The sequence below is a fragment of the Spea bombifrons genome, chromosome 3, assembly GCF_027358695.1.
Source record: "Spea bombifrons isolate aSpeBom1 chromosome 3, aSpeBom1.2.pri, whole genome shotgun sequence".
NCBI classification, from domain to species: Eukaryota; Metazoa; Chordata; class Amphibia; order Anura; family Pelobatidae; genus Spea; species Spea bombifrons.
Genome location: NC_071089.1, coordinates 95805095 through 95832623, shown reverse-complemented (window position 1 = coordinate 95832623; position 27529 = coordinate 95805095). Strand labels below are relative to the sequence as shown.

The 27529-nt window shown below is 40.3% G+C and overlaps 1 protein-coding gene and 1 long non-coding RNA gene across 2 annotated transcripts in view; one reads left to right on the top strand and one right to left on the bottom strand.

Annotated features, from left to right (window-relative positions):
• Nucleotides 1-25318, top strand: part of ATR (ATR serine/threonine kinase) — a 29376-nt gene extending 4058 nt beyond the window's left edge. The window contains exons 6-47 of the mRNA XM_053459696.1: nt 153-338; nt 481-689; nt 2024-2176; nt 2960-3158; nt 3476-3729; nt 3864-4051; nt 4263-4363; nt 4846-5017; nt 5393-5563; nt 5821-6015; nt 6740-6925; nt 7470-7562; nt 8474-8604; nt 8872-9015; nt 9162-9255; nt 9556-9681; nt 10327-10533; nt 10660-10773; nt 11099-11214; nt 12000-12120; nt 12913-13050; nt 13558-13762; nt 14417-14595; nt 14785-14949; nt 15323-15414; nt 15687-15778; nt 16238-16415; nt 16836-17012; nt 17335-17494; nt 17630-17803; nt 18104-18246; nt 18607-18704; nt 18807-19039; nt 19704-19838; nt 20571-20777; nt 21376-21519; nt 22271-22421; nt 23013-23169; nt 23431-23584; nt 24181-24332; nt 24820-24925; nt 25145-25318. Coding sequence (XP_053315671.1) covers nt 153-338; nt 481-689; nt 2024-2176; nt 2960-3158; nt 3476-3729; nt 3864-4051; nt 4263-4363; nt 4846-5017; nt 5393-5563; nt 5821-6015; nt 6740-6925; nt 7470-7562; nt 8474-8604; nt 8872-9015; nt 9162-9255; nt 9556-9681; nt 10327-10533; nt 10660-10773; nt 11099-11214; nt 12000-12120; nt 12913-13050; nt 13558-13762; nt 14417-14595; nt 14785-14949; nt 15323-15414; nt 15687-15778; nt 16238-16415; nt 16836-17012; nt 17335-17494; nt 17630-17803; nt 18104-18246; nt 18607-18704; nt 18807-19039; nt 19704-19838; nt 20571-20777; nt 21376-21519; nt 22271-22421; nt 23013-23169; nt 23431-23584; nt 24181-24332; nt 24820-24925; nt 25145-25318 — 6574 coding nt within the window. The remainder of the gene's footprint in view (nt 1-152; nt 339-480; nt 690-2023; nt 2177-2959; nt 3159-3475; nt 3730-3863; nt 4052-4262; nt 4364-4845; nt 5018-5392; nt 5564-5820; nt 6016-6739; nt 6926-7469; nt 7563-8473; nt 8605-8871; nt 9016-9161; nt 9256-9555; nt 9682-10326; nt 10534-10659; nt 10774-11098; nt 11215-11999; nt 12121-12912; nt 13051-13557; nt 13763-14416; nt 14596-14784; nt 14950-15322; nt 15415-15686; nt 15779-16237; nt 16416-16835; nt 17013-17334; nt 17495-17629; nt 17804-18103; nt 18247-18606; nt 18705-18806; nt 19040-19703; nt 19839-20570; nt 20778-21375; nt 21520-22270; nt 22422-23012; nt 23170-23430; nt 23585-24180; nt 24333-24819; nt 24926-25144) is intronic.
• On the bottom strand, nt 25017-25562 carry LOC128483486 (uncharacterized). Its single transcript, XR_008351076.1, has 2 exons — nt 25431-25562; nt 25017-25372 (listed from the first exon to the last, which is right to left on the bottom strand). It is a non-coding gene; the product is annotated as an uncharacterized LOC128483486 (long non-coding RNA).
• Between the last annotated feature and the right edge of the window lie 1967 nt (nt 25563-27529).

Below are 27529 nucleotides of genomic sequence, written 5' to 3'. Positions count from 1 at the left end.
ACTGACTTTAATATAAATTGTGATATTTTGACACTTTTATTCTTTTCGCCTCCCCGTACTTTTTACTAGTTTGCTGTGTCATTTTCCTGATTGTTGTATGCCAACGTGTGAACATTGTATGGGAAGTTGCTAGTGGTTTCCATTAATCCTAGGAGTGTTCCAGTGGACATGAAATCAAAGAGTGCTCTCTGGAGAGATATTGACGTGAAGCTCTCCTCTCTTCTGCACACCCTTCGGCGTGAAGATATCACCGAGGAGGATGTGCTGGGTTCGCTGGAAGGCGTCGCAGTCATTCTGCATGTTGCTGCTCTTTGCACCAGTCATTTCTCCTCCGCAATGTATGTACACTTTTTTTGCTTTATTGGTTAAATAGCTGTTGTGCTTTTACAGACCGCCTTGGTTTGCGAATGCACATTTTATCTCTATCCACCCGTGGAAATCTTATAAGTCATCATTATTACTACAATTTTCTCTTCTCAGAATTAACCAGAAAAATTCAAATTTGGGTGAAACTGGTTGTACGCGACCACTAGACGTAAGACCCCAGCTTATCTGGCTTAGTGTAGATGACATCATGGGAATACTTACGACATGCAGGATGCTACTTGATTCTGGATGTCCGAAAACAAACATGAGCATTGTGTGGATAAAGTTGGTGAAAATATTTGACGCCTTACTATATATACATGGTAAGAAGTGGTTATATTGACATATCTATCTATAGAAAGTAATATGAAAATTGGATGTCTATTAACAAAAATCGTAGGACTGTAAAACACGCTCTTATATTTATTTGACATTAAACAGTGGAATACATTTCTTGAAAAGCCTAAGAGCTTGGGGGGCGGGGGGGCAGGCGATTGCATATGGGAGGACTCTGCAGATTACCTCCATGCAAGATGGACAACATAAAAATGTAAAGGCGGCACTCAGCCGTTAAATGCATTCAATCAGGGCACGACAAACCCAGGGCATCTGCTTCCCATGGCGACTAGAAACCACTTGCTGGCACCCAGGGTTTTGTGGGACAAGGACTGTCGTCGTGAATCTAGCAGGGTATGTGACTCCGCTGGGCCCTTAACTATGCAGTGTTAGGGTGTGTATTTTTATATATGTATAGTATTAGCCAGAGTGTGTATGTTGTTGGGTAGTGTGTGCATACTGAGTGTGGTGCTGGCATTTATGCTGTAGTGTATGTAACAGTATGGCATTAGCATGAGTGTGTATGTCAGCATGTAGTGTGTGTGTGTATTAGTGTGTGTACATGAGTGTAGAATGTTAGCGTGTGTGTACTGTAAGGTGTTGGTGTTTCTGAGTTAGCGGATGTCTGTTACTGTATGGTGTTAATGTGTGTAAATGGAAAAATAAGGCTTAACCCTGTACAAAGTGGTGCAGCACTGAAGAAAGTGTTTTGTGTAATGTTTTAGGTAATAAATGAACATTAAAACATTATCGGGCAAGAAAAATGTCTTGCTCGTAGATCCAGATATAAACCCAAGTATATAGTACTGGAACACAGTATTTACTAGGCACGTGCTGACAACCTTGTTCTGATATTTTTCGGCTTAAACCCACAAATAAGTGAAATTGCTATATTTTCGTGGGCACATAATAGGTGAAGTTTACTCACCAATATCGGCAACATTTTGAGGAACTTTTACATTTTAAAGCAGTTATTGTGTTTAAAGGGACAGTTGAATGTATCCTGAAGAAGAATGCGTATTAAAGGATACAGTCCGTCATGGTCCCACTATTCTTGCCACTGATTGGCAGCTTGAAGCAACCAATCGATGCCAGGAAAGCCCTCCCATTGAAATCAACACACATGCACACAGAGAGGTCTGAACAAAACGTTCCCCAACATTGTTTAAATAAAGATTTTCATGGAAATTAGGCCCAGAACATCTCATTCGTATACAAAGCAAAATGAGATTGTAAGACTCCTCTTCGGACTGTTCTGCCTTATGGCCGTACAGTACCACATCTGTATCTTGTGTCTCTTGTGTTTTTTGTTTTTCTTTAGTGACTAGGCAATTAAATGACACAATCCTCCGGTGCCTGTGTGAAATGGCTTCTTTACCCTGGATTCACAGCCATTCCAACCATCCTTCCTTTAAGGTGGCCGCATTTGACCCTGCGCTTGTAAAATTAAGTCTTCAGGTCTGTGAGACTTCAAGTAAGTGTTGCACATTTGATTGTGTCTATTGCTTATTGTAGGCACAAGAAATATATATTTAACAAATATTACATTACATCATCTATTTTATATTCTTTATATAGAACAAGAGATTAGGAGGGTTACCTGTGATTGTATGGGAAGATGGTGTTGCAGTTTACCTCCTGTTTCCCTTGTATCTGTTCACTTATAAAGAGTCCACAGAGTAACGGTGGGCTGCAGCAGGAGATGGGGGGTTCAGAGGCAGATCAGATAACAATACCCATAAGAGAGGGAGATGGTTGAGATTAATACGGATTCAGGTGAGTAGTTGGATGAAAGCATGAAGACCAGGGGTGGATGTCTGGATAGTCCAGTGTAACTCCTGTCTGTTCATGTATAAAGAGTCCGCTTGGGATGAGGCCACTGCAGCTACAATAACTAACATAACATTGTTACTATTGGGATGTGGGCCAAGGACCTGAGCAGATTGATTGGATCCCTTGTATTGTGCTTGCCAGAAGTCCTTCCTCTTGCTAAAGTTGTGTCTAGTCTGTTCCTGAGGCTTCTGACTCCGGTTCCGCTGGTATGGACGGTACTTCTGGGTTCATCATTGGATTTAGCGTCAAGGAGGAAATGCATTGGGAGTTCTTGCAAGTGTGCTCTCAGTGCCTTACTATACAATTGCGAACCTCAGCTTCTAAAGTAAAACATGGGAATGATCACCTCTTTGATTTAATGTTCAGCATGATGTGTCTGAGCTGTTGCTGTTTTTATTAATACATGTTTTTATTTTTCTCTTAGCGCCTGAAACCCAATCTCACCTTGTATTTCTCTTGTCGCTGTTCCCAAATACGATAATTCCTGAATGGAGATTAGCGGTTTACCATTGGGCTCTGGAGAGTCCAAATGATATGGTGCGTGCTTACTGTATTAAAGGCTTTCCTATTCTTCTTCGCCATGTTGGCCAACAAATTTATGGTCCCATCCCAGAGATTTTCCTGTAAGTATTCTACAGCAGTGCATTTTTCTTCCCCAGAGCTGTGTGTGCAAATGTATTTTCTGGATGCATTTCCTGTTAAAGCGACAGTGATATATTTCTTCTTCTAATGTAAAAGATCTTGGCTAAAGACATTGAGATGCGTATTTGTTCTGCAGCTCTGACACAGAGGGACTGCAAGTTGGGCAGGCATACGCTACTGTACATTCTAAACCCAGTAGTCTATATGTAATCTACACGTTTGCAGGTATGCCCTCATACTATATTTCTTATGATCACTGTTGACTGTCAAGACATTTCTTTGTGTATTTTGCATGTAGAGAGCACTTGGATGATGAGTCCGAGTTGGTGAAGAGGGAGTTTGCCGGTGCTATAGGCAAGTTAGCCTGTGGCCTTGCATGTGGTTTTGATCTGAAGAATTCACCCGTGGAGCCGTCTGCAGAATGTGATCTCCTCTGCGGCAGCCTCAGGGTGATGATATTACCGACTCCTGAACCCTCTCGTGTTTGCGCCTCGGCTTTCAAACCCTTCCTGTCGCTACTAGACAGAAGCACGCCAAGTTCTGTTAAAATGGGTAAGTTATTCAGTGTTATCGGGACTGCTTTAGGAAGTAGATTTTATGCTGTTTTTATGTCCTGCTAAAGTTTGTTTTGCATAACAATAAGTAAAGTCCCGCTGGGTATCAAATGCTTTGTTTGCTTTTTGTAGCCTTTATTGAGAATATCCCAGAACTTTTTGCACACCTTGATACTAAAGATGGATTGGATTTGAGGGCCGTGGTTGAGGCGTTGCTGAATCTTATGGAAGATCCAGACAAGGAAGTCCGAATTGCTTTCAGTGGGAAGATTAAATATATATTGGAGGTAGCAGACTCTGAGCAAGGCTATCTAAAAGAGGTAAACCAAAAGCATATGACATGGAATGTGACTTACAGATGAACCTTTCTCAACAAATATGCTGCTGATATAAATCAAAAGAAATTTGGGTTGAAGTTAAATTGGGTTGAAATGACCCATGTATCTTTTTTAAGTACAAAAATGTATAACATGGCTTAGTTTTTATATTGGATTTGTTGTTGTGCAATATATTGTCTTCTCACACGTGCAGCTCCTTGTTACTCGGATGAAAAGGGCTTATACAAATGCCAAGATTGCCCGGGACAATGAGATGAAAGACACACTGATTCTTACAACAGGAGATATAGGAAGGTAAAGCGTTTCTTTCTTACGAGCTATGGAATGATGTTTACAGCTGAACCGTGTATCTCTGGGAAGTACATCCCAAAGCTGCGATGCCCATAAGACTGGTCACCTGCTGCTTCCTAAGTCTGGTAAATGAAATAGATTCCCATGTAACAGCGGCCGGTGCTCGGAGGCAACATTTACAATCCTTAGAAGGAAACTGAAAGAATGTGCTAATTTAATCACGCATTGTTTCTTGGCTTGGTTTCTGAAAGATAGAGCTTCAGTGTATATTAACTTGCTATTAATTTGTTGCTTAATAGCCTGGACTTCCCATGTTTGTGGTTATGGCCGGTGAAAGTCCAGTCTCTCAGGCAAGAAGAGATGGGATCGTTTTACAGGGAAAATGTTATACATAAGAATTCTTCCCAATAACACCTTTGAGGTATTTCCGCCATTGCTGGTAAATGTAATACCGGCAAAGTAAATGTCCATTATTTTTCTTGCAGAGCAGCGAAAGGTGACATGGTGCCATTTGCCCTTTTGCATTTGCTGCACTGTCTTTTGTCCAAATCCACATCTGTGTCCGGGGCTTCGTACACAGAGATTCGATCCCTTGCAGCGGCAAAGTCTATCCGGCTTCAGGATTTTTTCAGTCAATATAAGAAGCCTATTTGCCAGGTGGGAGACTTTCTATCATAATGCCTCCTCGGCTATCAGTAACTGGAATTCCATATGCAAAAGTGTTTGTATTTTTACAAAAGGGACACTGGCTTTATAGAAGGTGTTTCGATGATCCCTGAAAAAAGCAAAATGGGCTTGACTATTTTTACCATTTTACTGCTGTTGATTACTTCCATGGCACTTTATGGTTAAATATACGTCACAACATCCATTTTGGAGAAGTGTAATTAACCCTGTGGATCGTATGTGCTAAATGATGTATATTCATGCAATTCCCAAAAGAAGTTGATGTTTTAACATTATTAAGGTAGTAAGATATTTTATTAGTTCCTCATACGAGATGGTATAACATGGTATAAATGTTCTCGGCAGTTTCTTGTGGAATCCCTCCACTCCAGCCAGAGGACCTTTCTCTGCAGCACCCCAGGTCTGAGCACTGAGGTCCAGAATCAGGAGGCTGCCCATCACAGGGAAGCGGCACTTGACATGATGTCTGAAATCGCGAATGTGTTTGATTTCCCTGACCTGAATCGCTTCTTGACAGTATGTTATACCTTTCTATTGATTTATCTGATTGAGGCCAGTCGTATGCTTTGGTCGTGGCTTACAGCTTTGACATTTATCCCTTACAAATCTGGAGGGAAGTGGATTATTCTCCCTGCACACCATAGAGCTACCTCTTCCCTGCTCCATTGATGCTGCCAGTCAAAAGCACAGTTAATGCTTTTCAGAATTAATGAGCTTCACATCCAATCATTCATATTGTTTTCTTCTAAAACATGCTTTCTTTCTTTACCTAGCGGACCTTGCAAATGTTGCTTCCATACCTTGCGGCCAAAGCCAGTCCTACGGCCTCTGCTCTCATCAGGACAATTGCCAAGCAACTCCACGTAAACCGAAGGGAGATCTTGATTAATAACTTCAAGTACATCTTCTCCCACCTAGTCTGCTCATGTACAAAAGATGAACTAGAAAAGTCACTTCATTATCTGAAGGTATGTAGGAGCAAGTGTTACTAGAACAGCTTGCCAAATCAAGACCGGCACCATTGGAGGAGCACAAAATGCCATTCTAAAAGGGAATTTGAAAGGAGCGTGTAAACGTTATAAAACTCCATTCCATTGTATGTTGTTAAAGTGATCTCTTAATTTTCATGCAGCGAATTCTCCGGTCAGGATAGCATCCATGCTTTCTTTATTGAATATGCTATTGATGTCTTACTAAAATTGTGTATTAAACAAACATTCTGTGTCAGCCCCAGAGGCTAGACATTCATCAAGAGCTAGTTTATAGTGGCTGCTCTCCCAGAAATGCGGGGTTAATGGCTGCGTTTCTCTCTCTGTGTGTCTCTGTGTGGAGAGAATACTCCATCTTAACCTGAAAGAACCCTGCCATATTCTATTCAAACCATGAAATTCTGGAATAACTGAAAACTAGTGGTGGATTTGTAAACTTTGAGAATCATGGATTAATTCAACCCCACCATGTCATTTTTCATCAGACAAATTCATTTGTCCCCCACATGGCCTTTTGAAACCAAAAACTGGAATTAGATCTCCAATGTCTTTGTCATTTCAGTTACCAATCACACATTTTATACCCAGAATAAAAATGCCTGAATTTCACATTGAATACATTGATTATTTAACAAAAAAAAAAAGCAAATTATGAAGATTGCCCATTTATTATCTGTGAAATGCTTTGATTTGTACTAAACAGAATGAGACTGAGATTGAATTGGGCAGCTTGCTGAGGCAGGACTACCAGGGGTTGCACAATGAATTGCTTTTGCGGCTGGGCGAACATTATCAGCAAGTCTTCAACGGGCTCTCCATTTTAGCATCATTCGCATCAAATGATGATCCATACCAGGGGCCAAGAAACATTACAAAACCAGAGATAATGGTGAGAGAATCTGTATGTTGTGTTTTCTATGAGAGGGAATTGATTTATCAACCTCGCTCATGTTTGCTGCATAAATGCACAGGATTTTGCTTCAGTATATATAGTCAAACAGGTAGTGTGGCTGTTCCCTCTTACCTGCGCATCACCTATGTGGCCATTACATCAGCAGCGTTACTTACGCCCAGAAAGAATGATAGCCCCCTCCTTAAGTTTTGAAACTAATGATACGTAGAATAAAAAACTGCAATGTCTAAGACCACCAAGTTTGTGCAGCTAGTTGCAAACATATGGCGTAAGAAAAAGAAATGGTTAAATCAATTTGTTGGACTTGTAAATGATGAACTGTTATGCTTGCGTGATGTTTTGCTTGCTTTGTGTTGCATTGTTTGGGTTCCTGGTATATATATATATATATATATATATATATATATATATATATATATATATATATATATATATATATATTATAATATTCTGTAAACATTACGTCATGAACAAGGATGCCCTTAACTTTGATTAATGTGCTGTTTCTTCGTTGCCACAGGCAGATTACTTGCAGCCCAAACTATTAGGGATATTGGCTTTTTTTAATATGCACTTATTGAGCTCCAGTATTGGGATCGAAGACAAAAAGATGGTAAGTGAATGAAGACTTCTTAGTCTTAGCAGTTATTTCATGGCACAGATTAGGTAGTCTGTTGTAAACACATACATATTTAATGCTCTGTTTGCTTTCTGTAAACAAAAGCATTCATCATTTTAAAACAATCAGTAGCACAGAAACTGAATTGACAGTGAATTTCTTTTGTAAGCTATCTGCGGTTGCTTTGAAAGCGGCTAGGTCAAACTCCATGCTGTCCTTTGAAGATATTTGAGGATCTGCTGGTGTGAATCATGAAGAATTAGGGCAATTTTAAGACGATTTAAAGAAATTAGGGACTGTTGGTATGTCTCCTCTGTTAGTGACACTGGCAGCTTCCAGGATTAGTTTTGAGACATTGACATTACGATGCCTTAATATTTGCTCTGTATTACTGTAGAACATGAGAGGGATCTGTCTCTATGAAACCGACCTTACAAAGCATTAGAACACCCGCATGAAATAAATGCAGAAATAAAATGGCAAACCAAGTGCCTAAAGGGGCTCATATATTACCTATCATCATACTTAATTGATCAAAAGGCTCGAATGGTATCGGGTAGGTGAGCTGGCCCATATGTGGCATGCACTTGGCCCCAGACTTTAGTAAGCATGCACCCAGCTCACCATGACTTCATACAGACGCTCACAAGGAACGATACTGAACGATAGGAGTGGTTTCAGTTGGCCCGTACTTCTCTTTCGATGCTAATTCACGTTTTAGGCTCTATCTGACTAGTTATGAACTCTGCTGGCCCATCGTAGAAGTCAAGTTTGTAAAAATCAAATGTCTATTCAAACCTTTCTCATTGCCAGCTGACATCAGATTTTGTGAATCTGCTAATTTGCCACTCTTACAAAAAAAGAAACGAAGCACTTCAGAATAATGATTTTATTTTTTCCTTCAGGCCTTAAACAGTTTGGTGTCCTTGATGAAACTTATGGGACCCAAGCATATCACTTCAGTTAGAGTAAAGATGATGACCACTCTCAGGACCGGCCTTCGATACAAAGAGGACTTTCCAGAGCTCTGTTGCAGGTAATCAAATGAGGCTGCTGCAAAACATGGAGCCATCCTTAAGAGTAAGGTGGCTTTGTCACCGCGCCATCGTAACGTGCTCTAAAAGCCAATGTCAGGAGATTGCTGGTGGCAAGGATGGCTAAAATTCTCTACATGCTGTAGGCCCTTTAGTCTTTTCCTGCCAGCTGTAAGGGGGCCGCCACAAGTGTTTTTAATCTTAGATCACTTGCAAGTTTATGGCAGTCCATTTAGTCAGGCATATTGTGTGTTTTTTGTCCACTACAGAGCTTGGGACTTGTTTGTCCGGTGCCTGGACCAAGCATATCTCGGTTCCCTCCTCAGCCACGTCATTGTTGCATTACTGCCTTTGCTTCATATCCAGCCGAAAGAAACCATGGCGGTGTTTCACTATCTCATAGTGGAGAACAGGTAGGCGTGAACCGGGAAATTCTGTGCTGCAATCTGTGATACGCGTTAGCTGACAAGAAACTGACAAACACTGCTACAACTACTACAACATGGTGAATGTAACTAGACCGGCACATAATATTTGTTTTCTTTTAAAACCCCAATAGAGATGCTGTTCAAGATTTTCTTCATGAAATCTATTTTCTACCTGATCATCCAGAGCTTGGCGAAATCCAGAAGGTTCTACAGGAATACAGAAAAGTAGGTTCCCAACAGTATTGTACGCGGGATGCAGGTCCCCATACTTGCCTCATTAAATGTCGTTAACACCACCCGTGTGTTTCTACATGTGTGCAGGGATCACCACTTTGACCTAGTGTAGGGTAACCGAGATATCCATTTCCCACTGCATGGATCTGACCGTGAATACGGCACTTTTATGCCCCATAGCGTATCTAGTTGAGACCTTGGCCCCGGCTCGGTCTGCTCCCTCTGTGGTCCATATCGTTCAGACACTCTTTGCAATGAGTTTCTTTTCTTTTTTTTTTTTCCCCACCATAGGAAACAAACAAAAGCACCGACCTCCAAACCGCAATGCAATTATCCATCAAAGCAATTCAGCATGAGAATGTGGATGTCCGAATGCACGCCCTCACCAGTCTGATTGAAACCCTGTATAAACACCAGGTCTGCTTCATAGCGGCTGTTTGATTGCTTTTCTTAATGCTTCCAGTTACAGCACCAGGTGTGCAAGCATGGTCTGTCCTGTACTTGGTCAATGTGCACACTTCTGTACCCTTCCGGAGTGCATGCAAACCAGACCCCACAGCTTTATAAGCTGCTTAAAATTTAAACAGTCAAAAGATTTTAGGAAATTAGAAGGGTTTCACTCAACAACCTCTTAAAAAATCTTTAAATTCTCACAGATCTGGAAATTGTTCACCACCCAAAAATTGTATAGAAAAGTCTGTTAGATGCTACTGCGTAGAATGCAACAAACATTCTTAATTTCATTTGCTCTTTCTTACAACTAAGTGAAATAACTGAACAAAATAACTTTAGGAATTCCATTAAAGCCTTTGCAATTCCTCACCAAATTGGTAACTTACAACTTTTTCCAGAAATTGCAGTTCTAGGGAGATTTTAAAGGTAAAATTATCAGATTATCTAGAATAATGTGACATGTTTGTATTCTCCCATCTAACTAGTATAGTCCATGTATGTGTGAATGAGATTTTCTGATGAAAAGCGTTTTGCTTTTGATTACAGTATGGTGAAGATCCACGAGGTGTTTGGGTGGTCTTTTCTAATACGTCTTCCCTGTGCATCTAGGCTAAACTATTACAGTATTCGACAGACAGCGAGACTGTAGAACCAGTTATTTCCCAGCTGGTGACCGTCCTATTAATCGGGTGCCAAGATGCTAACCCGCAGGCCCGCCTGCTGTGTGGTGAATGCCTTGGACAACTCGGCGCCATAGATCCAGGTCGACTGGACTTCTCATCAAGCGATACACAAGGGAAGGGTTTCACTTTTGTTGTAAGTAAATGTTCCCAGGCAGTTGTTGGTTTAAACACCAAGTTAAATAATTAATAAGCATAAGGATGCGTGCGTGCTGGGAAAATTTCTGTCTGTAATACACACCCTGTTTATTCTTCTCCATAGACAGGAGTTGAAGATCCAAATTTCTCTTATGAGTTACTTACGGAGCTAACCAGAGCGTTTCTTGCACATGCAGATAATGTCCGTGCTCAGGATTCAGCTGCCTATGCCATACAGGTAAACGCTCCTCTTCATTTATTGAATACACCACTACGCGCTGAACACTTTCTACACTAACCATAATCTTTTCATCCAGTGAGAAGGCCAAGAGCGGTTTTATTTGTAAAGATGACCAAATGCATTCATTCACAGTAGATAAAGAGACAATAAGTAGAACAAAAGTTTACGTATAGTGAAATATTTCATAATATCAGCAAAAAATGGCATGGCCTTCTAGAAGCGTACTCCGTCCCGTCTTGCAGGGTGCGTGATTAATTTAGGACATCCCAGGTTACTGATTTTATAAGATCACAAATCTAATGTCTAATGGCTTGTTTGCCAGGAGCTGCTGTCAATCTATGAATGCAGAGAGGGAAGGATTGATTGTCCGGGGCGAAGGCTCTGGAGGAGATTCCCAGAACATGTTCAAGAGGTCCTGGAACCTCATCTTAATACAAGGTATACCTTTCCACTCGGTAGCAAAGGGCAAAGTCTATATACTGTCCATACGCCTATGTCTTTTATACATTTTAACAGGATTTTTCACACTTATCTACCACCCTTTGAAACCAATGTGCTAATGGTTATACAAAGGTTATTTAGTAAGATACAGCATACAGATACAGCATAAAATATATGAATCCATTAGCACCCCAATAGGAGTTTTCTGCCATGTTGGTAGCTTCTAACGTCTGGTGCAAGTTGCGGGGAGAGGATGGAGTGGCCTGAAGCACTTAAGCTGCATTCATGACTTTTCCCCCCAAATTAGTTCGATACTAATTAAGGCCGTTTACTGATTAAAATATGCAATATGTACATTTTGGAAACCCACCATTTGTGTTCACCTCAAAAGCTGTTCTTCCTGTTGCCCGGATCTGCGTGATTATTCCTTCTTTTGTTGTGATTACATATGGCAGCGTTTGAAAGTGTGAATCAAGTTCAGAGCACTTAATAAGTACTTATAATTCCTGATTTGCCACTTTTTGTGAGAGTTTCTACTTTCCTATAACGTAAGTCTGATGTTTCTGAAACAATTTAATTAATTGGGAAAAACCTGCAGGCTATCGTTGGTTTTAATAAGTACTTTTAGTGATTTCAAAATCTCTGAAAGTGGTGATTCCTATAAAAAACGCAAAATATAACTCTTCAGCTTAAATTCATATTTACAGGTGCTCGCTAGAGATATGTACTACGTTGTTCAATATAAGGATATCATTTCAATATAAAATGACTTTCATTTGCAGATACAAAAGCTCCCGGAAAGCTGTAAACTGGTCTAAAATGAAGAAGCCTATTTACCTGAGCAAGTTAGGGAGTAACTTTGCAGATTGGTCGGCAACCTGGGCAGGGTACCTTATAACTAAGGTAATTTAAGATTTTGTGAAATCAAACTTTTAAAGTGTCAAGCAGTAGTGTGACGCAAGCAGACGTGGAAACATAATGAAAATCCTCATAGATGCTCACGAGGGCTAAAATATTAAATGTGAAGTGAAGTCCGAGTCAGGTTAGCTGTTATGGCCCCCGTTTACTAAGTAGCATTTGTTTTAATCTGTTTAGGATTAAAGTACTATTTTTTTTGCATCACTAAAATACTTGCGTTGCATTAAAGCACATTTACAATTGCATACCTAGAATACCCCAAGATCTCTGTGGACAGATTAAATTCTCCCTCAGTTTGTATCCCCACAAATAAAGTAATCTCTGTCCATTCAAAACCATGTGTGATCTTCGTACAACTGTGTTTTTACTACATGAACAATACATTCATCTAATATGTAGCAGCCATACTTTATGCAGATTGTAACATAAATCTTAATATTCAGTGCCATCTATCAACCATACTTGATACGTCATTATGTCCTATGGAAGAAAAATATTAGCTTCCAACATAAGATTTATTCTAGACTCTTTCTCTGAATAGAAATAAGAAGTTAGTCTGTTTCACTACGGAAAGAGTTTCTCAAACTGTTGTACGTTCCAAGTATTGTATGTTGCATCACATTTAACTCCCTGAAGTAAGAATCAAGCTTTTGATTAAATTTAGATCCAGATTTAATCTGTTTGGTTAATCCTGATGGCTGCCAAGTGTACTCCCAAGACTTCAGTTACTTATCTCTCAAAGAGCCATTTACATGTGTTTTGTTTTTTGTACATCAGGTCAGGCATGAACTTGCAAGAAGAGTCTTTAATTCTTGCAGCATAATGATGAAGCACGACTTCAAGGTGACCATTTACCTTTTACCGCATATTCTGGTCTATGTTTTGCTGGGCTGTAACAACGAGGATCAGCAAGAGGTGAGCTCTAAGAATGCAGGCAAGTCATAACTGCTCCCTTTATGGCATATCACATAGTTCAGCTCTTTTCTGTCTTTCTGTACGTGCGGACCAATACAGATACTACAATAAAAATAACATGGTTTGGGTTCGGGGGATTAGTGGGGACATTGTATATTAACATAGCATACATAGACTCAGACATGTATATAAAATAAGCACAACTCTCAGCGGATGCAGCTTGGTTGCTGCAAGAGAAACCTCCCGGTTTATAGTTCAATGAAGCAGAATTCGCTGACACTTTAAAAATATGATGTCATCAAGATGCGCAGATACTGTGTTTTTTTTTTTTTCTTTTCTCCAATGAAGACCTTAATCTCTGGAGACTACATCTCCCATACTCCTCAGTCAGCCCCTTAGCTGAAAGAGCATTATGGGAGATGTAGTCCTGTAGCAGCTGGCAGGCCGCAGGTTGGACACCCCTGCCTTAAGGCATATTTTAGCACATTTGTCTCTGCTTTGTTTCAGGTGTATGCTGAGATTATGGCAGTTTTGAAGCACGAAGACCCATGGGTTCGGCGATTACAAGACAGTGCCTCGGATCTGAGTCAGCTCAGTACACAGACTGTCTTCTCGATGCTGGATCATCTCACTCAATGGTCACGGGAGAGGTTTCAGGCGCTCAATGCGGAAAAAACCTCCTCCAAGCCTGGGAACCGACTAGACCCAAAGAGTTAGTGTTACATCAATATACCCAAAGTGCTAGCAATGTCCCCTTTGTATCAGGTTCCTACTTTACACACCCTTCACACCCTGCCCTCTTCACACCCTGTCATTGTTCATTGCTATGCAATGTGTTTGCTATACAAATAAAAACAGCAGATATTGCAATTATAGTTACAAATAGATGTACTTAATTGAGAACATTTTCTAGACCCTTCATCTTGAAACATTTTATAGATAAGATGATGTATGCAACATTGAAAGGCTATATGAATCATACAGGGGGGAAGTTTATTTCAAAGGAGGAGAAATATTAGAGCAATAGGTCCTAATCTAAAACTAGAGGCTTAGATGTAATGTAAGGACATTTTACTTTACTGAGAGTGTGCTAGATACATGGAACGGCCTCCCTGAAGAAGTGGTTTAGGCTAGTACAGTGAAGGAATTTAAACATCCACAGGATAGGAATAAATAAATCCTGAAGACAAAATCAAGGACTGATTAAGGCCAGGAAAAATGGGCAGAACTATGGTCATTCTTACCTTTTTTTACTGCTAGAAATATGTATTGTGTCATTAACGTGTGCTCCATGATACTAGTATTATTTAGTAATACAGTGTGTTTGTGTTTTAATTATATTTATTTTTCCTGCATTTCCTGCCAGTATCTCAAGAAGACCACCTAGAGTATCAGAATGTGACCAGGTTCTTAGAGCTTATACCCCAAGACACTTTGGCCATAGCTTCTTTCCGCTCCAAAGCCTATACCAGAGCTGTCATGTACTTCGAGTCCTTCATTATGGAGAAAAAGCAGGAGATTCAGGAGCACCTTGGATTTTTACAAGTGAGCCGTTCCCCCGTTTATTTGGGCGCATGTCTGTGTATATGATTAACTACTAAAACCTGCAAAGGGAGTGAGAGGAACCCTTCTACCCCACGCATGGCACCCTTCTTTTACTGTATTGCAGCACTGTGATGGTCCCTCAGGTAATGTGCCCCAAGTAACGCTTGCTTTATTGTATTCTGGAAATAGAAATTGTATGCCGCTATGCACGAGCCTGACGGGGTAGCTGGAGTAAGTGCCATTCGCAAAAAGGAGGCGTCTTTGAAAGAGCAGATCTTAGAGCATGAAAGCATCGGTTTGTTGCGAGATGCCACTGCCTGCTATGACCGAGCCATTCAGCTGAAACCAGACGAGGTACCAATCCCGAATAAAAAGCAATGTCACCTACCTAATAGTGACTGATAAATGCTAGAAATTCAACCTATGCTCAATAGGAGTATGCAGGAAATTCTCCTCCTCCTTTTCTTCCATCATACTTTCAGTCATACTTGAAGTCGGTAAAATAAGATTACTGAAAGCAGTCAGTTTCCCTTACTAGATGTACACATCTGATGCAGCTCGAGTGCTGTTAGAAATGTCTTTTTTCTTGATACATTCATCAGCGATGCCCGTGAAAACTTGAAATAACAAAAAATATACAATTAGATAAAACTAAACATGTCTATAGATAGAAGATATCTCTTGCGATTGCCGTGCCAATGTTCTCATGATGTTGCTCTTTCCTTAGATCACTCATTATCACGGAGTTGTGAAGTCCATGCTGGGACTTGGCCAGTTATCTACAGTAATCACGCAAGTCAATGGAGTACTGAACAGCAAGTAAGTAAACCTAATCATGGAGACCTAATAATATTGGTTATGCCCAGCCTTTTACCGTCTGATTCTGTTTATTAAAGCACACGTTTGTAGAAGATTATGGCGGACCATAAGAGCTGTGTGGCACCCGTTGTTAAGTATGCAAGTTGATCTCTTGTTGATGTCATCATACTTAAGCATTGAAACATCATTTACCCAAAACAATTAAAAAAGCATCTATTTGGTAATGACTCCATTGTGTTAAACACCATTTGTCTTTCTATTTTGTGTCTTAGACCCGAATGGACAGCTGAATTGAATACATATAGAATTGAGGCGGCATGGAAACTGTCACAGTGGGATTTGGTGGAGGATTACCTGTCTGCAGGTATTAACTAATTCTGTAACATTTTACAGAAATCTGTAACATTTTAAAGTACTTAATTGCCATGATCATATGGGTAGTGGAATCATGGCCGGGATATATTTTATTTGACCGGAAAACAATGTTATCGTCATATGCAGGTTCTGTCATTCTGAATGTAGAGTATAGTCTAGGGACCCTTTTCACTTAATATGGCAGTGTTTAAATCCCCTAAGAACAAACCTTCACACAATGGCAGATGGTCTTATCTATATGGAAACTGTGTCTTACTGAAGATAAATATTGTGCTGGGTATTTCCAGACTTTGAACAGTGTCTGCCGTGAACAGCTTTGATAATTCGTTACTGGGATGGTTCTTTCTGATATATTATACTTAAATTGATTTTTTTTAATTGATTTTTTTATTGACATTTGTATAAGTCACTGGTCATTCACTGTTGTATTTTGGTTGCTCCATAACAGATAACAAATCCACCGCTTGGAGTATCAGACTTGGGCAGCTCCTGCTCTATGCTAAGAAAAGTGAGAGGGAATTGTTCTATGATACGCTCAAAGTGGTGCGAGCGGAGCAGATCGTGCCTCTGTCAGCTGCTAGTTTTGAGAGAGGATCCTATCAACGTGGATATGAATACATTGTAAGGTACGCTTATAACCAATACTCCAAATTACTTCCAAACCGCAGAGAGGTATATTCACTAAAGGGAATTCATTATGAAGGGCCGACACTGGCGGTTTCTTTCTTGTTAAGCCGTTGCATGTTCGTTTTCTGTTTGAGGTGGAAAACTAGTTGCGAGGTGCATCTAGGGAGTGATTTATTGATAAAATATTATTATCATGAATTTTGTCTAGATCCCCTTTTCAAAATGTCCCTTTGGTCTTTATATCGTTGCTGTATCTTTTGTGGTTTTGTTTTGGTATAGCCACTTAAAAGTTCTAACCATCTGTAATAAAGGCGTAATGTATCTTCTATCATACAATCTGGTACCAGTTACTGGATTCTGTTCTTGTGAACGTTTATTGACTCATGTAGTGATCGGTACGTTTTTCCTGAATTGTGAAGGTTACACATGTTGTGTGAACTTGAGCACAGCGTGAAGATGTTGCTACAGAAACCTGCTGGGGAGCCTACAAAGGACACGCTGAACTGGCTGGCACGTCTAGAAATGACCCAGAATTCCTACAGGGCCAGGGAGCCCATCTTGGCGCTGCGCAGAGCGTTGTTAACCATCGACAAAAGGTGATCCCCTTGCTTCTGCTTGGTTTGAATCGTACCAAAATTACCATTCACATCATTCTGAGAGTAACAGCCACAACGTTGTTCTATACGTAGTTATCCTGTGAATGGGGCGTCCTATAATTTCCTATAAAGTTTAACATGGCGCTGCATGTCGCTGGAGGAGTCTGTCGTTACTTCCTAGAAGGAGTATTTAATGTGCAGTATTTTTTATCTTTTATCGCACTCGAAATATACATTTAGGAGGCTGGTAATGATTTTGTGTTCTTTATTACTCATTGTATTGAGAAAGTCATTGAGATGTTTTGTGGTTTCTTTCGCCCAGACCTAATCACACTGATATGATTGGCGAGTGCTGGCTCCAAAGCGCTAGAGTCGCTCGCAAAGCGGGGCATCACCAGGCAGCGTACAACGCTCTGCTCAACGCCGGGGACTCCAGACTGTCTGAGCTTAACGTCGAACGTGCTAAGTGGCTTTGGTCCAAGGTAAGCAGCTTCTTGGCTTGTTTTCTCAATCTGTGGCCAGCGCGCACATGGGCAAAGCAATGTACTGATAGTTAGTTGCTGTAACTGGTAGTTATAAATGACTAGTAACGCTCGCTTATGTTCCCGCTGACGCAGGGTGACGTGCACCAGGCTCTCATCGTCCTTCAGAAGGGAGCGGAGTTATTCTTGCCTGATAACAGCGCCCCTCCAGAGCAGCAGCTCATCCACGGCAGGGCTATGTTACTGGTAGGACGTTTCATGGAGGAAACCGCTAACTTTGAGAGCAACGCAGTGATGAAAAAATATAAAGTAAGTCTCTCACAGAGGTCCTGATTGTTGTTGTTGTTATTTATTGATTTATATAGCGCCATCGTATCCCGCAGCTCTGTACAATTGGTAAAAAAAAAAAACATAATAAATGGTACATAACATAATTTCTAAAACAAGCTTATGGATTAAAAAAAAAGAGGCTGACAACTTCAGAATGCCAAGGACAAATAGTGTTTTCATGTATTAGTATGTGTGTTGCCACAGGCGCATGTACGTAGAAGTGACATTTTTGCACACAGTCTGCTAACCTTATTTCCGCTCTTTTTGCCGCTTTTGCAGGACGTAACCAGTCTGCTGCCCGAATGGGAGGACGGCCATTTCTATCTTGCCAAGTATTACGACAAGCTGATGCCGATGGTGACAGACAATAAGATGGAGAAACAGGGTGACCTAATACGATACATAGTATTTCACTTTGGCAGGTGAATGCATTTTATGCACCTTTATATAAAAAAAGAAAATAGAAACTTACATAAAAGTTGTGTGATTGGAGCATCACTTCTTTTGGGTTCAGTTATTATATTGGTAATAGTTATTGTATAGATAATAGTAACATGAAACAGCTCTGCAGCACTTCGCCCTCCAGTTGTAAATGAACTACAGCTCCCATGAAGCACTGCATAGAAAGGGGCCTTATGGAGAACATGTTGTAGTTCAACAACAGTGCTGTTTGAAGTGTCCCTCCATTCCTGTGTAACTAATAGGCCTGGCTGAGTTGGCCTAGGAAAGGGTTTTTGTTTATCACCCGGTTTTAATGCAATGTAGTATTTTTAAATCCCAAGGTCTCTGCAATACGGGAACCAGTACATCTACCAGTCAATGCCGCGCATGCTCTCGTTATGGCTGGACTTTGGAGCAAAAGTATATGAATGGGAGAAAGGTATGGCTTTTGAATAACTATGAGTTACTTTACACTGACCCTTTGTGTCCCAGTCTCCTGTTATGCTGCGTTCTCATTCTCCGGTCATGAATTCTTTTACAGCTGGCCGGGCTGACAGACTGCAAATGAAAAATGACTTGGTGAAGATTAACAAGGTCATTACAGACCATAAAAATCACCTGGCTCCTTACCAGTTCCTAACAGCCTTCTCTCAGCTGATCTCCAGGATCTGTCACTCCCATGACGAAGTGTTCGCGGTGCTCATGGAAATTGTGGCCAAGGTCTTTGTGGCTTATCCTCAGCAGGCCATGTGGATGATGACTGCCGTATCCAAGGTAGCATATCAAGCTCAATTTTTAACTTTGGATTGGATTTTCAACCATCACACATAACATCAGTACTCTGTGAAATAAATATTCTTTGAAAGTAGACAGAGATACAATAAAATGTGGTCTTGGCAGGGTTTAAAACAACCATACCTGATTATTTAGGGACAGAACATACATATCATATAAAAGCAGACTATGACAAAGCACAGAATGCATACATCGGCAGCCATACATTTGTCAACCTTCATATTTGTATTTTGGCATAAAAAAGTTCTATACCTCAATCAAAGTCAAGTGGTTAGCAAAGCATTAATGGTGGGAATGTTGAGAGTATTAGCAGCTGGTAATATGTTATACTTCGTATAAACAGAAGGACTACAGCTGCTGATTATATAGAAGTCACAAGTCGATCAGTAGGTTAGCAAAATCATGGGAGTTCACGTTCTGTAACAAATATGGAGCTGATGCTTTGAGTCAGTTGACTTAGGCGCGGACTTGCATGTGGGTCATGTATTCTTTTTTTCATCAATAAGTCTGCTGGCACTTTTGGCGAAATGTTACATTTACAGAGATTCTGCTTTTATTTCTGCGGCTGCATGTTAACTTGTTAAACTGGGCTGGTCGGCACCTGCGAGGCAGGATCTACTAATTCTGTGAATTACTCCCACAGTCATCGTATCCAATGCGTGTGAACAGATGCAAGGAAATACTCGAGAAAGCTATTCACATGAAGCCTGCTTTAGGGAAATTCATCGGTGACGCGACGCGGCTCACTGATAAACTCCTAGAGCTGTGCAATAAACCGGTACGTACGGTCAGCGGTGTGCAAGCCGGTCCGCAAGCAGAGAAACCCTCCTGGGTTCATGGGTATCTGTATTAAAAGACAAAGCTGTCTATTTACTAAAGTGGGAGCTTGCAAGAGAGATAATCATTTCAACTCCCAAATAGCCGTCTGCATTATGGACAGCAAACCCTATTGAGTCTCTCGTAGGGCCTGAGCGGAAAGGTCGCTGGATCGTTCATGGTTTGCATATCCCTGATATCGGGGAGGTCTGTGTTCAGTTCTTCTGTACACTCTTTTAATTATTTGATTTTAATGAATCAAACTGGACAGTCCCAAAATCCCAAATTTATGGAGTTCAAATAAAAGGCCTATGTATTGCAGGATTATGTATTCTTATTCAAAAGGTAGGAAGTATATATATATTACATTGCCAAATGAAGCACTTTATAACAGAAATTGCCGCTTTTACATTCTGTTGGCCTCAGACCTGCAGGCTTTCCTATGATGTTAATGGAGCCATATTGTCTACAGACAATCCTCATCTCAGCCACCGGGTAGTACGTGAATGTGAGGAGCTGCTCATAAAGTGTGAGAGTAAACTGTAAATTCATGAGTGAAGTCTGCTTTCTCAAATATTCCAAAATATTTTTCATTTTTGTTTCTTTACTTTCTTACTTTTAAGTTCGGTGCCACTTAAGTTTGAATCAAATATATATTTTTTTATTCGCACGTCAATCTGATTTTTATTTTTAGGTGGACGGGAACACTGGCACTCTGAGCATGAGTGTTCACTTTAGGCTGCTCAAGAAACTGGTTGAGGAACAAACATTCAGTGAGATCCTGATTCCGTTACAGTCAGTGATGATCCCAACATTGCCGTCTACTGCAGGGAAGCGCGACCACGCTGACCATGATCCTTTTCCGGGGCACTGGGCATACATCGCTGGTTTTGATGATGTTGTGAGTATTTATATATATATATATATATATATATATATATATATATATAATATAATATAATATAATATAATGTTATTATATGTTATATATATATATATATATATATATATATATATATATATATATATATATTTGTTACTAAAGATTCTCTGTTTAGTGGTGAAGGTATAGGATATGAGGCCTTCCCCACACCGTTGATTCATATTTGTAATGTTTAATGTGATTTAACAGCAGCCGATGAAATAAAACATGCAGATTTTTAAGAAGCAAGCACTCATAATTAGACCAAACTTGTAAGAAAATGTAGAGTACATATGTACTTCAAATGTCCTCAAATATGCCAAAATTTACAGCGATGTTCACTTTGAGGGACAATGTTGGAGAACAATATTTAATATGTATTCTTTGCTCATCACTGTTCCCCTTCCATCTCAGTGTGACGCGTTGCTGCCGTTAGTACTGGTGTACCTTTGACTGGTACATTATACTGTTTGCTGTTGGAAAATAATGTGTGGCTGTTAGGCTAGGGCCAGAAGATGCCATAGCCGTATTAGTGTGTAATACTGAATTAAACCCGTATTATTTATGTCCCTCCTAGGTTGAGATCCTGCCATCTCTCCAGAAACCGAAGAAGATCTCATTGAAAGGATCTGATGGAAAATCCTACATTATGATGTGTAAACCAAAAGACGATTTGAGGAAAGATTGCAGACTTATGGAGTTCAACTCCTTAATTAACAAAGTAAGTTGTCCAAAAATGAAGTAAATTGACACAATTTTTGGATTTTAATCTGGAGAACTGTTCATTTAAATTGCACATTCCTAAAAATCCTTTAATGTGTCCACCCTGCAAACTGTGAACAACTAGACAATTTTCGAAATATTGCTGACTCGGCATGCTACCTTTCTAATCTTGGGTTTTGTAAACACATGTATAAGACATTTACCATTTTAATTAACCAGTTTACGCATCACGTTCCTTTGCATCAGATGAATAGTCCTTAAATGCACTTCTACACAAAGACAAAACATTAATTGCGCTCCCTTGTATGTTAAAGAAATAAACCTTAGGAGACCTGTAATGGTATTATTTCCTATGATGGTTTAATAACTGAGAAACCAACAATGACACATGTAGGATCATTTTTCTGTTTCCATGGCGACAGTCTGCTTTTGTGTCCCATGACAATTCGTCTCATTACGAATGATTTACATGATTAAAGAATTATGTCTGGGAAAGGTCTGGATATTTAATAGTACTAGAAACGTGCTTATGCTGCTTTTAAAATGTAAATAATGTGAAATATGAATGTTAGACGATTCAGCAAGAATGCAAATGAATGCTGTGGTCTTTGTGGTTCTCAAATGCAAATATCCATGGGAGTGAAGGGGTTAAATATCAGATATTTTAACGTTATGGTAACTGTTACCTGAAACCATCAAACATTTACCTGAGTTGTGGAACATTTTGTAATGTTTTGTTGCTGTTCTAGTGTCTGCGTAAAGACGCAGAGTCCCGGAGGAGAGAGCTTCATATCCGAACCTATGCCGTTATTCCATTGAACGACGAATGTGGAATAATAGAATGGGTTAATAACACAGCAGGTTTCAGGAACATACTAATCAAATTGTACAAGGAGAAAGGTGGGTTAATTTACATGAACATTATATTCTGAACCATGCCTACATATAGAGTACAGTTTGAGTATGTATTCACCCTGTAACCATGTTAATAGAATTGAATGAGGTTTGTAACATCGTTACTAATTGCTTTGTTCCTACCCAGGGATGAGGCGGCCGGATACATATTAGATATATGTTGTCGCATGTGTTATAAACTCATTGGCTATATGTAGACAAGTGAAATCAGTCTGGTGGATGGCATAACCATATTAAAATATTTCTTTAGTGGCCTAGTCTAAGCAGGACAAATGCCGTTCATGTCCTGGGTTACCCCCTGGCAGACCCCCTGTCTGTTACCCTTCCTTCTTTTGCTAGATCATTCCTATGAGCAATACATTTGGAAGACTGTCCTCTGGCCATCACCTCGCTGTCGGGTGCTAGAGATTAGGGCTGTGTCACGCAAGCCTGCTTCTCTGATATCCAATCCGTACAAATCAGCTCTTTGACCATTTCTAAAATGTTTGTGTGTTTTATAGTCAGATACATCTTATATACAAAAAATACACGTATGTACGTTAAATCTTTATCAGCAATAATATATATTTTTTATAGGGATATACATGGGTGGAAAGGATCTTCGCCAGTGTATGCTTTCCAAGAGCGCCCATCTACAGGAAAAGCTGAAGATGTTTAAGGAGACTCTTCTGCCTCGTCATCCTCCAGTATTCCACGAATGGTTTCTTAGAACATTTCCTGATCCTATTTCTTGGTAAGCGTTCACAGAATTACAAAGCCATAGTTAAAAAGACACTCCGGCCATCATATGCATACGTCTTTGTTTATGTGTCTTCCTTTTCCTACACCTTTAGTAATTGTTTTCCGGACGCTGTGTGTAAGCACCGAGTATTCTCCATTGTATTAGCAGTAGTCAGATGCACGGAAAGTAGATGCAATGCAGTACAGTCTGTTCCTAGATAATGCAAACCGTTTTAAGTAATATTTCAATACATAAGATTTGGTTTCATTTTAGGTACAATAGTAGGTCAGCCTACTGTCGGTCGACTGCTGTGATGTCCATGGTTGGTTATATACTGGGTCTTGGGGACCGACATGGAGAGAACATTCTATTTGATTCATTTACTGGGGAATGTGTGCATGTGGATTTCAATTGTCTCTTTAACAAGGTAAACGCTTCAACATCAACTGTAAGCAATACAGTCAATGGTGGTTAGCAATTGGTCCTTTTTTATCATCATCATTATTATTATTTTTGTATTCAAACTTGTCATACGATTAGAAACCAGATTATATCTGGTCAACACTGCTGGAAAAATAAGAGTACCTAGGGCAGGGATTTTTAGGGATTTGATGTTTTTTTAACCGTCGACAGGTTTAAGACTATAATGTTTTTAAATTTCCACCAGGTCAGTGGGATGCCAGGAATGGAGTTTAGAATAAAGTGAGTTAGTGTGTTCCGGCAAAATACTGACTGGCATACAGATCTATAAGATCCAACAAGCTGTCAAACGGCATTTGTGATAATGTGGCTACTTACGCCGGATGTTGCTGTAAAAGGGGGCAAACAATCCAAATTTGGTTACAAGGCAGTCCCCTGCCCCAGGAACTAGCACGTAGCATGCATCGCCACTTAATGCAAGACATCTATGCAGTCAGTATAGGTTTTGGGGCATAGCACACCATGAAAGTTTTAAGGTGTTCATTTGCTTTGGTAGATCTTTGGTAGATTTGCTTTTGCGTTTTTTTTTTAAATAATTTTCAGGGAGAAACATTTGAAGTTCCAGAAATTGTCCCATTCCGCTTGACTCATAACATGGTTAACGGGATGGGCCCCATGGGGACAGAAGGTCTCTTTCGCCGAGCATGTGAAGTCACCATGAGGTTAATGAGAGACCAGAGGGAACCATTGATGAGGTAATGTACATGTTACCACGCTTTGAAAATATATTTTTATTATCAAGCAAAGATGAACTAAAGTAATGTATAATGTGGATTTGCTACATCCCCAGTCCTAGGTGTTCAGGGGGATATTAGATGAATAAGTTTGCAGGAACATACCAGAACTTAGCTTCCTATAATAAAGATGAGGAACATGCTTATTTCACCTATGCTTTAAAGTTATATGGACTTTATGCATTGATAAGGGATATCAAGCCTGCCTGTGCCCACTCTGTCCCTGAAACAGCCTGCCTGTGCCCACTCTCTGCCCCCCCTCCACAGTTAGCTGTTTGAATTAAAACAATGAGAAGCCTAATAAATCCAGAAGGGTTGAAAATATATTTATATGTTCATAAACTATAGCTAAAATGAAGCAGTCCAACTGCATAACACTTGCATGTTAGAGGTTTGTTATAATGAGGCGATTTCAGCTAATCACAGCGCCCCGCGGATTGTCTTGCAGCGTCCTGAAGCCTTTTCTGCACGACCCTTTGGTAGAATGGAGTAAACCGGCGAGGGGTGGCAGCAAAGTTCAAGCAAATGAAACGGGAGAAGTTATCAATGAAAAGGTCGGTATCTGAAATACCCCTAAATAATGAGTATGATTATCAGTCTGACTATCGATATTACTTCACTGAAGCTAAAATCTATTAAACATAGTCGTGCAGAAACTTTTATTGAGGTAGAAGCTATTGTGATATTACATTAGAAGGAATCGTATGACAGATAAATCAGTCTCTCTAGAAACGTGTGGAATATTTTAAATGCTTTTTTTTCCCCATCTGCAGGCTAAAACACATGTGCTGGACATAGAACAGCGCTTACAGGGAGTAATTAAGACTCGGAATCGTGTGAAAGGACTCCCGCTGTCCATTGAAGGACACGTTCACTACCTGATCCAAGAAGCTACTGACGAGAACCTTCTGAGCCAGATGTACCTGGGCTGGGCACCGTATATGTGACCCTTTCAAAACAGTCTTCTGTACATATGTTCGTTACCCTTTCATTTCTGGTCACTTAGTGAGATATACATATATATATATATATATATATATAATATATAAATACATATACATATATATATATATATTCACTACAAAGGTAGCTGGTGTATGGACCAAGAAATGAGATTTTCTTTCTTATTTCATTGAGCTTCCATTGAGAAGAAAAAAAGATGGAAGGCTATTGTGATATGTGTGCCGGTACCTATGTCTTGCGGAGACAGGTAAACTTGGAACTAAAGATATATTTTCCTGTATCTTACTATTTCAATTGTTAATCTTCTAAGGAAGATGTTAAGATTTCTTGAAACTAAACTGATAAAAATCATATGATAATTTCTGTTGAAATGAAGTCATATGTGCATTCATGTTATCTTCCACCCTTGGTGAGCTTCAATATACCTCCTTGGAGAGTCACTTTTCGGTGCCACCAAACCGGTGTAGGCCTGCTAATCCGGAACATGGTTTATTGTGTTGATGTCTGTGGATCTGTTGAGCGGACCAAGTTCTTTTCTGATCTCACAAGCCGTTCTGACTGTATTTAAGAGACTACAGCATACAACTGTTAGGACGGGGTGTCTTCCTGTTACCTGCTGTTGTAAGCAGATAACTTGTTACTAGCCCGTATCGGTTCAGTTAAACAGAACTGCACTTTTTGTTTTGAGTGATTCCCCCCCCCCCGTATATGTTGTCTGGGTAAAGAAATATTAGAATGTTTGTTCTGCTAAAGTATTGGATATGGCAACAAATAAATATGGTACAAATCTTTCATAAATCTTGCGAGTGACGCGTCTTCCTGAGTTATCCATCATGTTAAACAGATGATATGTAGTGGGCAGTACACGGGATACATGCACATCAATGCAAAAGCCAAGTAACAGCTACCGTGCCAGGGAGTGAATACAGTCGTAGAAGTTTGAGTAAAAGAAAATGTGTTCGAATATTCTTGGGGGTAAAATTAGAGAGGAGTTATGGCTATGGGGCAGAGGAAAGGGGGTACCTGCAATAACTGGAAACAAACATATTGTTACATTAATGTTAAAAGTCAAGTGACAAGACCCCTCCATTCCCTAGAAGGTTAATACAATTCTCAGTGCTGAGAGAGGGTTAAGATGTGTTGCGGATCATTACCTGAATGAGGCCTTGTCTCTAATGCTTGCAGTCTGTTAGCCGATAAAGGTATCATGTTTATGAGATTTGCCGTTTTGCTTTCTGTGGCTAACACGGCGCGGCTCGACTCTACTCCATGTGCCTCAGGAGATGGAAGGGAGAGCGGCTGAACGTTGGTCTGGTGTATGTAATGCTGATGGCCTTACACGGAAAGGAGTTATTGATGTCTTGGTGCAAAAGGCTTCAGGCTACGAATCGGATTTAGCGTGGCGGTCCTCTAGCTGGACGCACAGTCTGATGTCGCGCACTAAGACATTTACTACAAAGGAGTAAACAAATGCCATGACTGCTCAGTTCAAGGTCTGCTGTGGTGCTTGTTTTCTTCGGCGTCGTATCTCCATTCCTAGGGCCATCCGGGCTTCCGTTTTGGGGATGCGGGTAATCGGTCCCACTGGCGTTGGTGGGTGGTCTCCCTGACATTGCGTGAAGGGCTAGCCCCGCAGGCTATCACCGTGGTTGGAGGGGAAGTGGGCCCGTGATGATCTGGAGAAGCAGCGGTTCACGCAGAGGTGTACGTAACACATGCATTTCACTTGTTGCTGAACACATAGAGATCCTATTGAGCTTTCGGTTATTTCTAGCAGAGTTGCCCGACCCCTTCTAACCAAAACGCACGGCTTTTCAATGAAACACATTGTTTTTATTAATTAGATTAAAATACACTTTGTTATGCAAGCCCAATTTTCTAGTCAGATAAATACTGCCTGTGGGACTCACCCGGTCGGACACGGGCTAATGAGAGTCTATAGAGGAACGGACTTCACTGGCACTGCCATAAAGCATCAGCTCAGTGTGGTGTTTAAGCAGGAAAAGCCACCTAATATTTCTCGTCTGAGCACAATGGCGGCCTCCAGATAAATAACGTTTATTGGAAGAAATAAGACAAAAGCAGGTTTCTGTCAGCGTTAACCAACAGTACTGTATTTTATGCATGAGTATTAAATAAGGGTGTCGGTGAACCTGCAGTCCCCTCCATGAAGAGATGGGTCCCTGCTGTTCTAT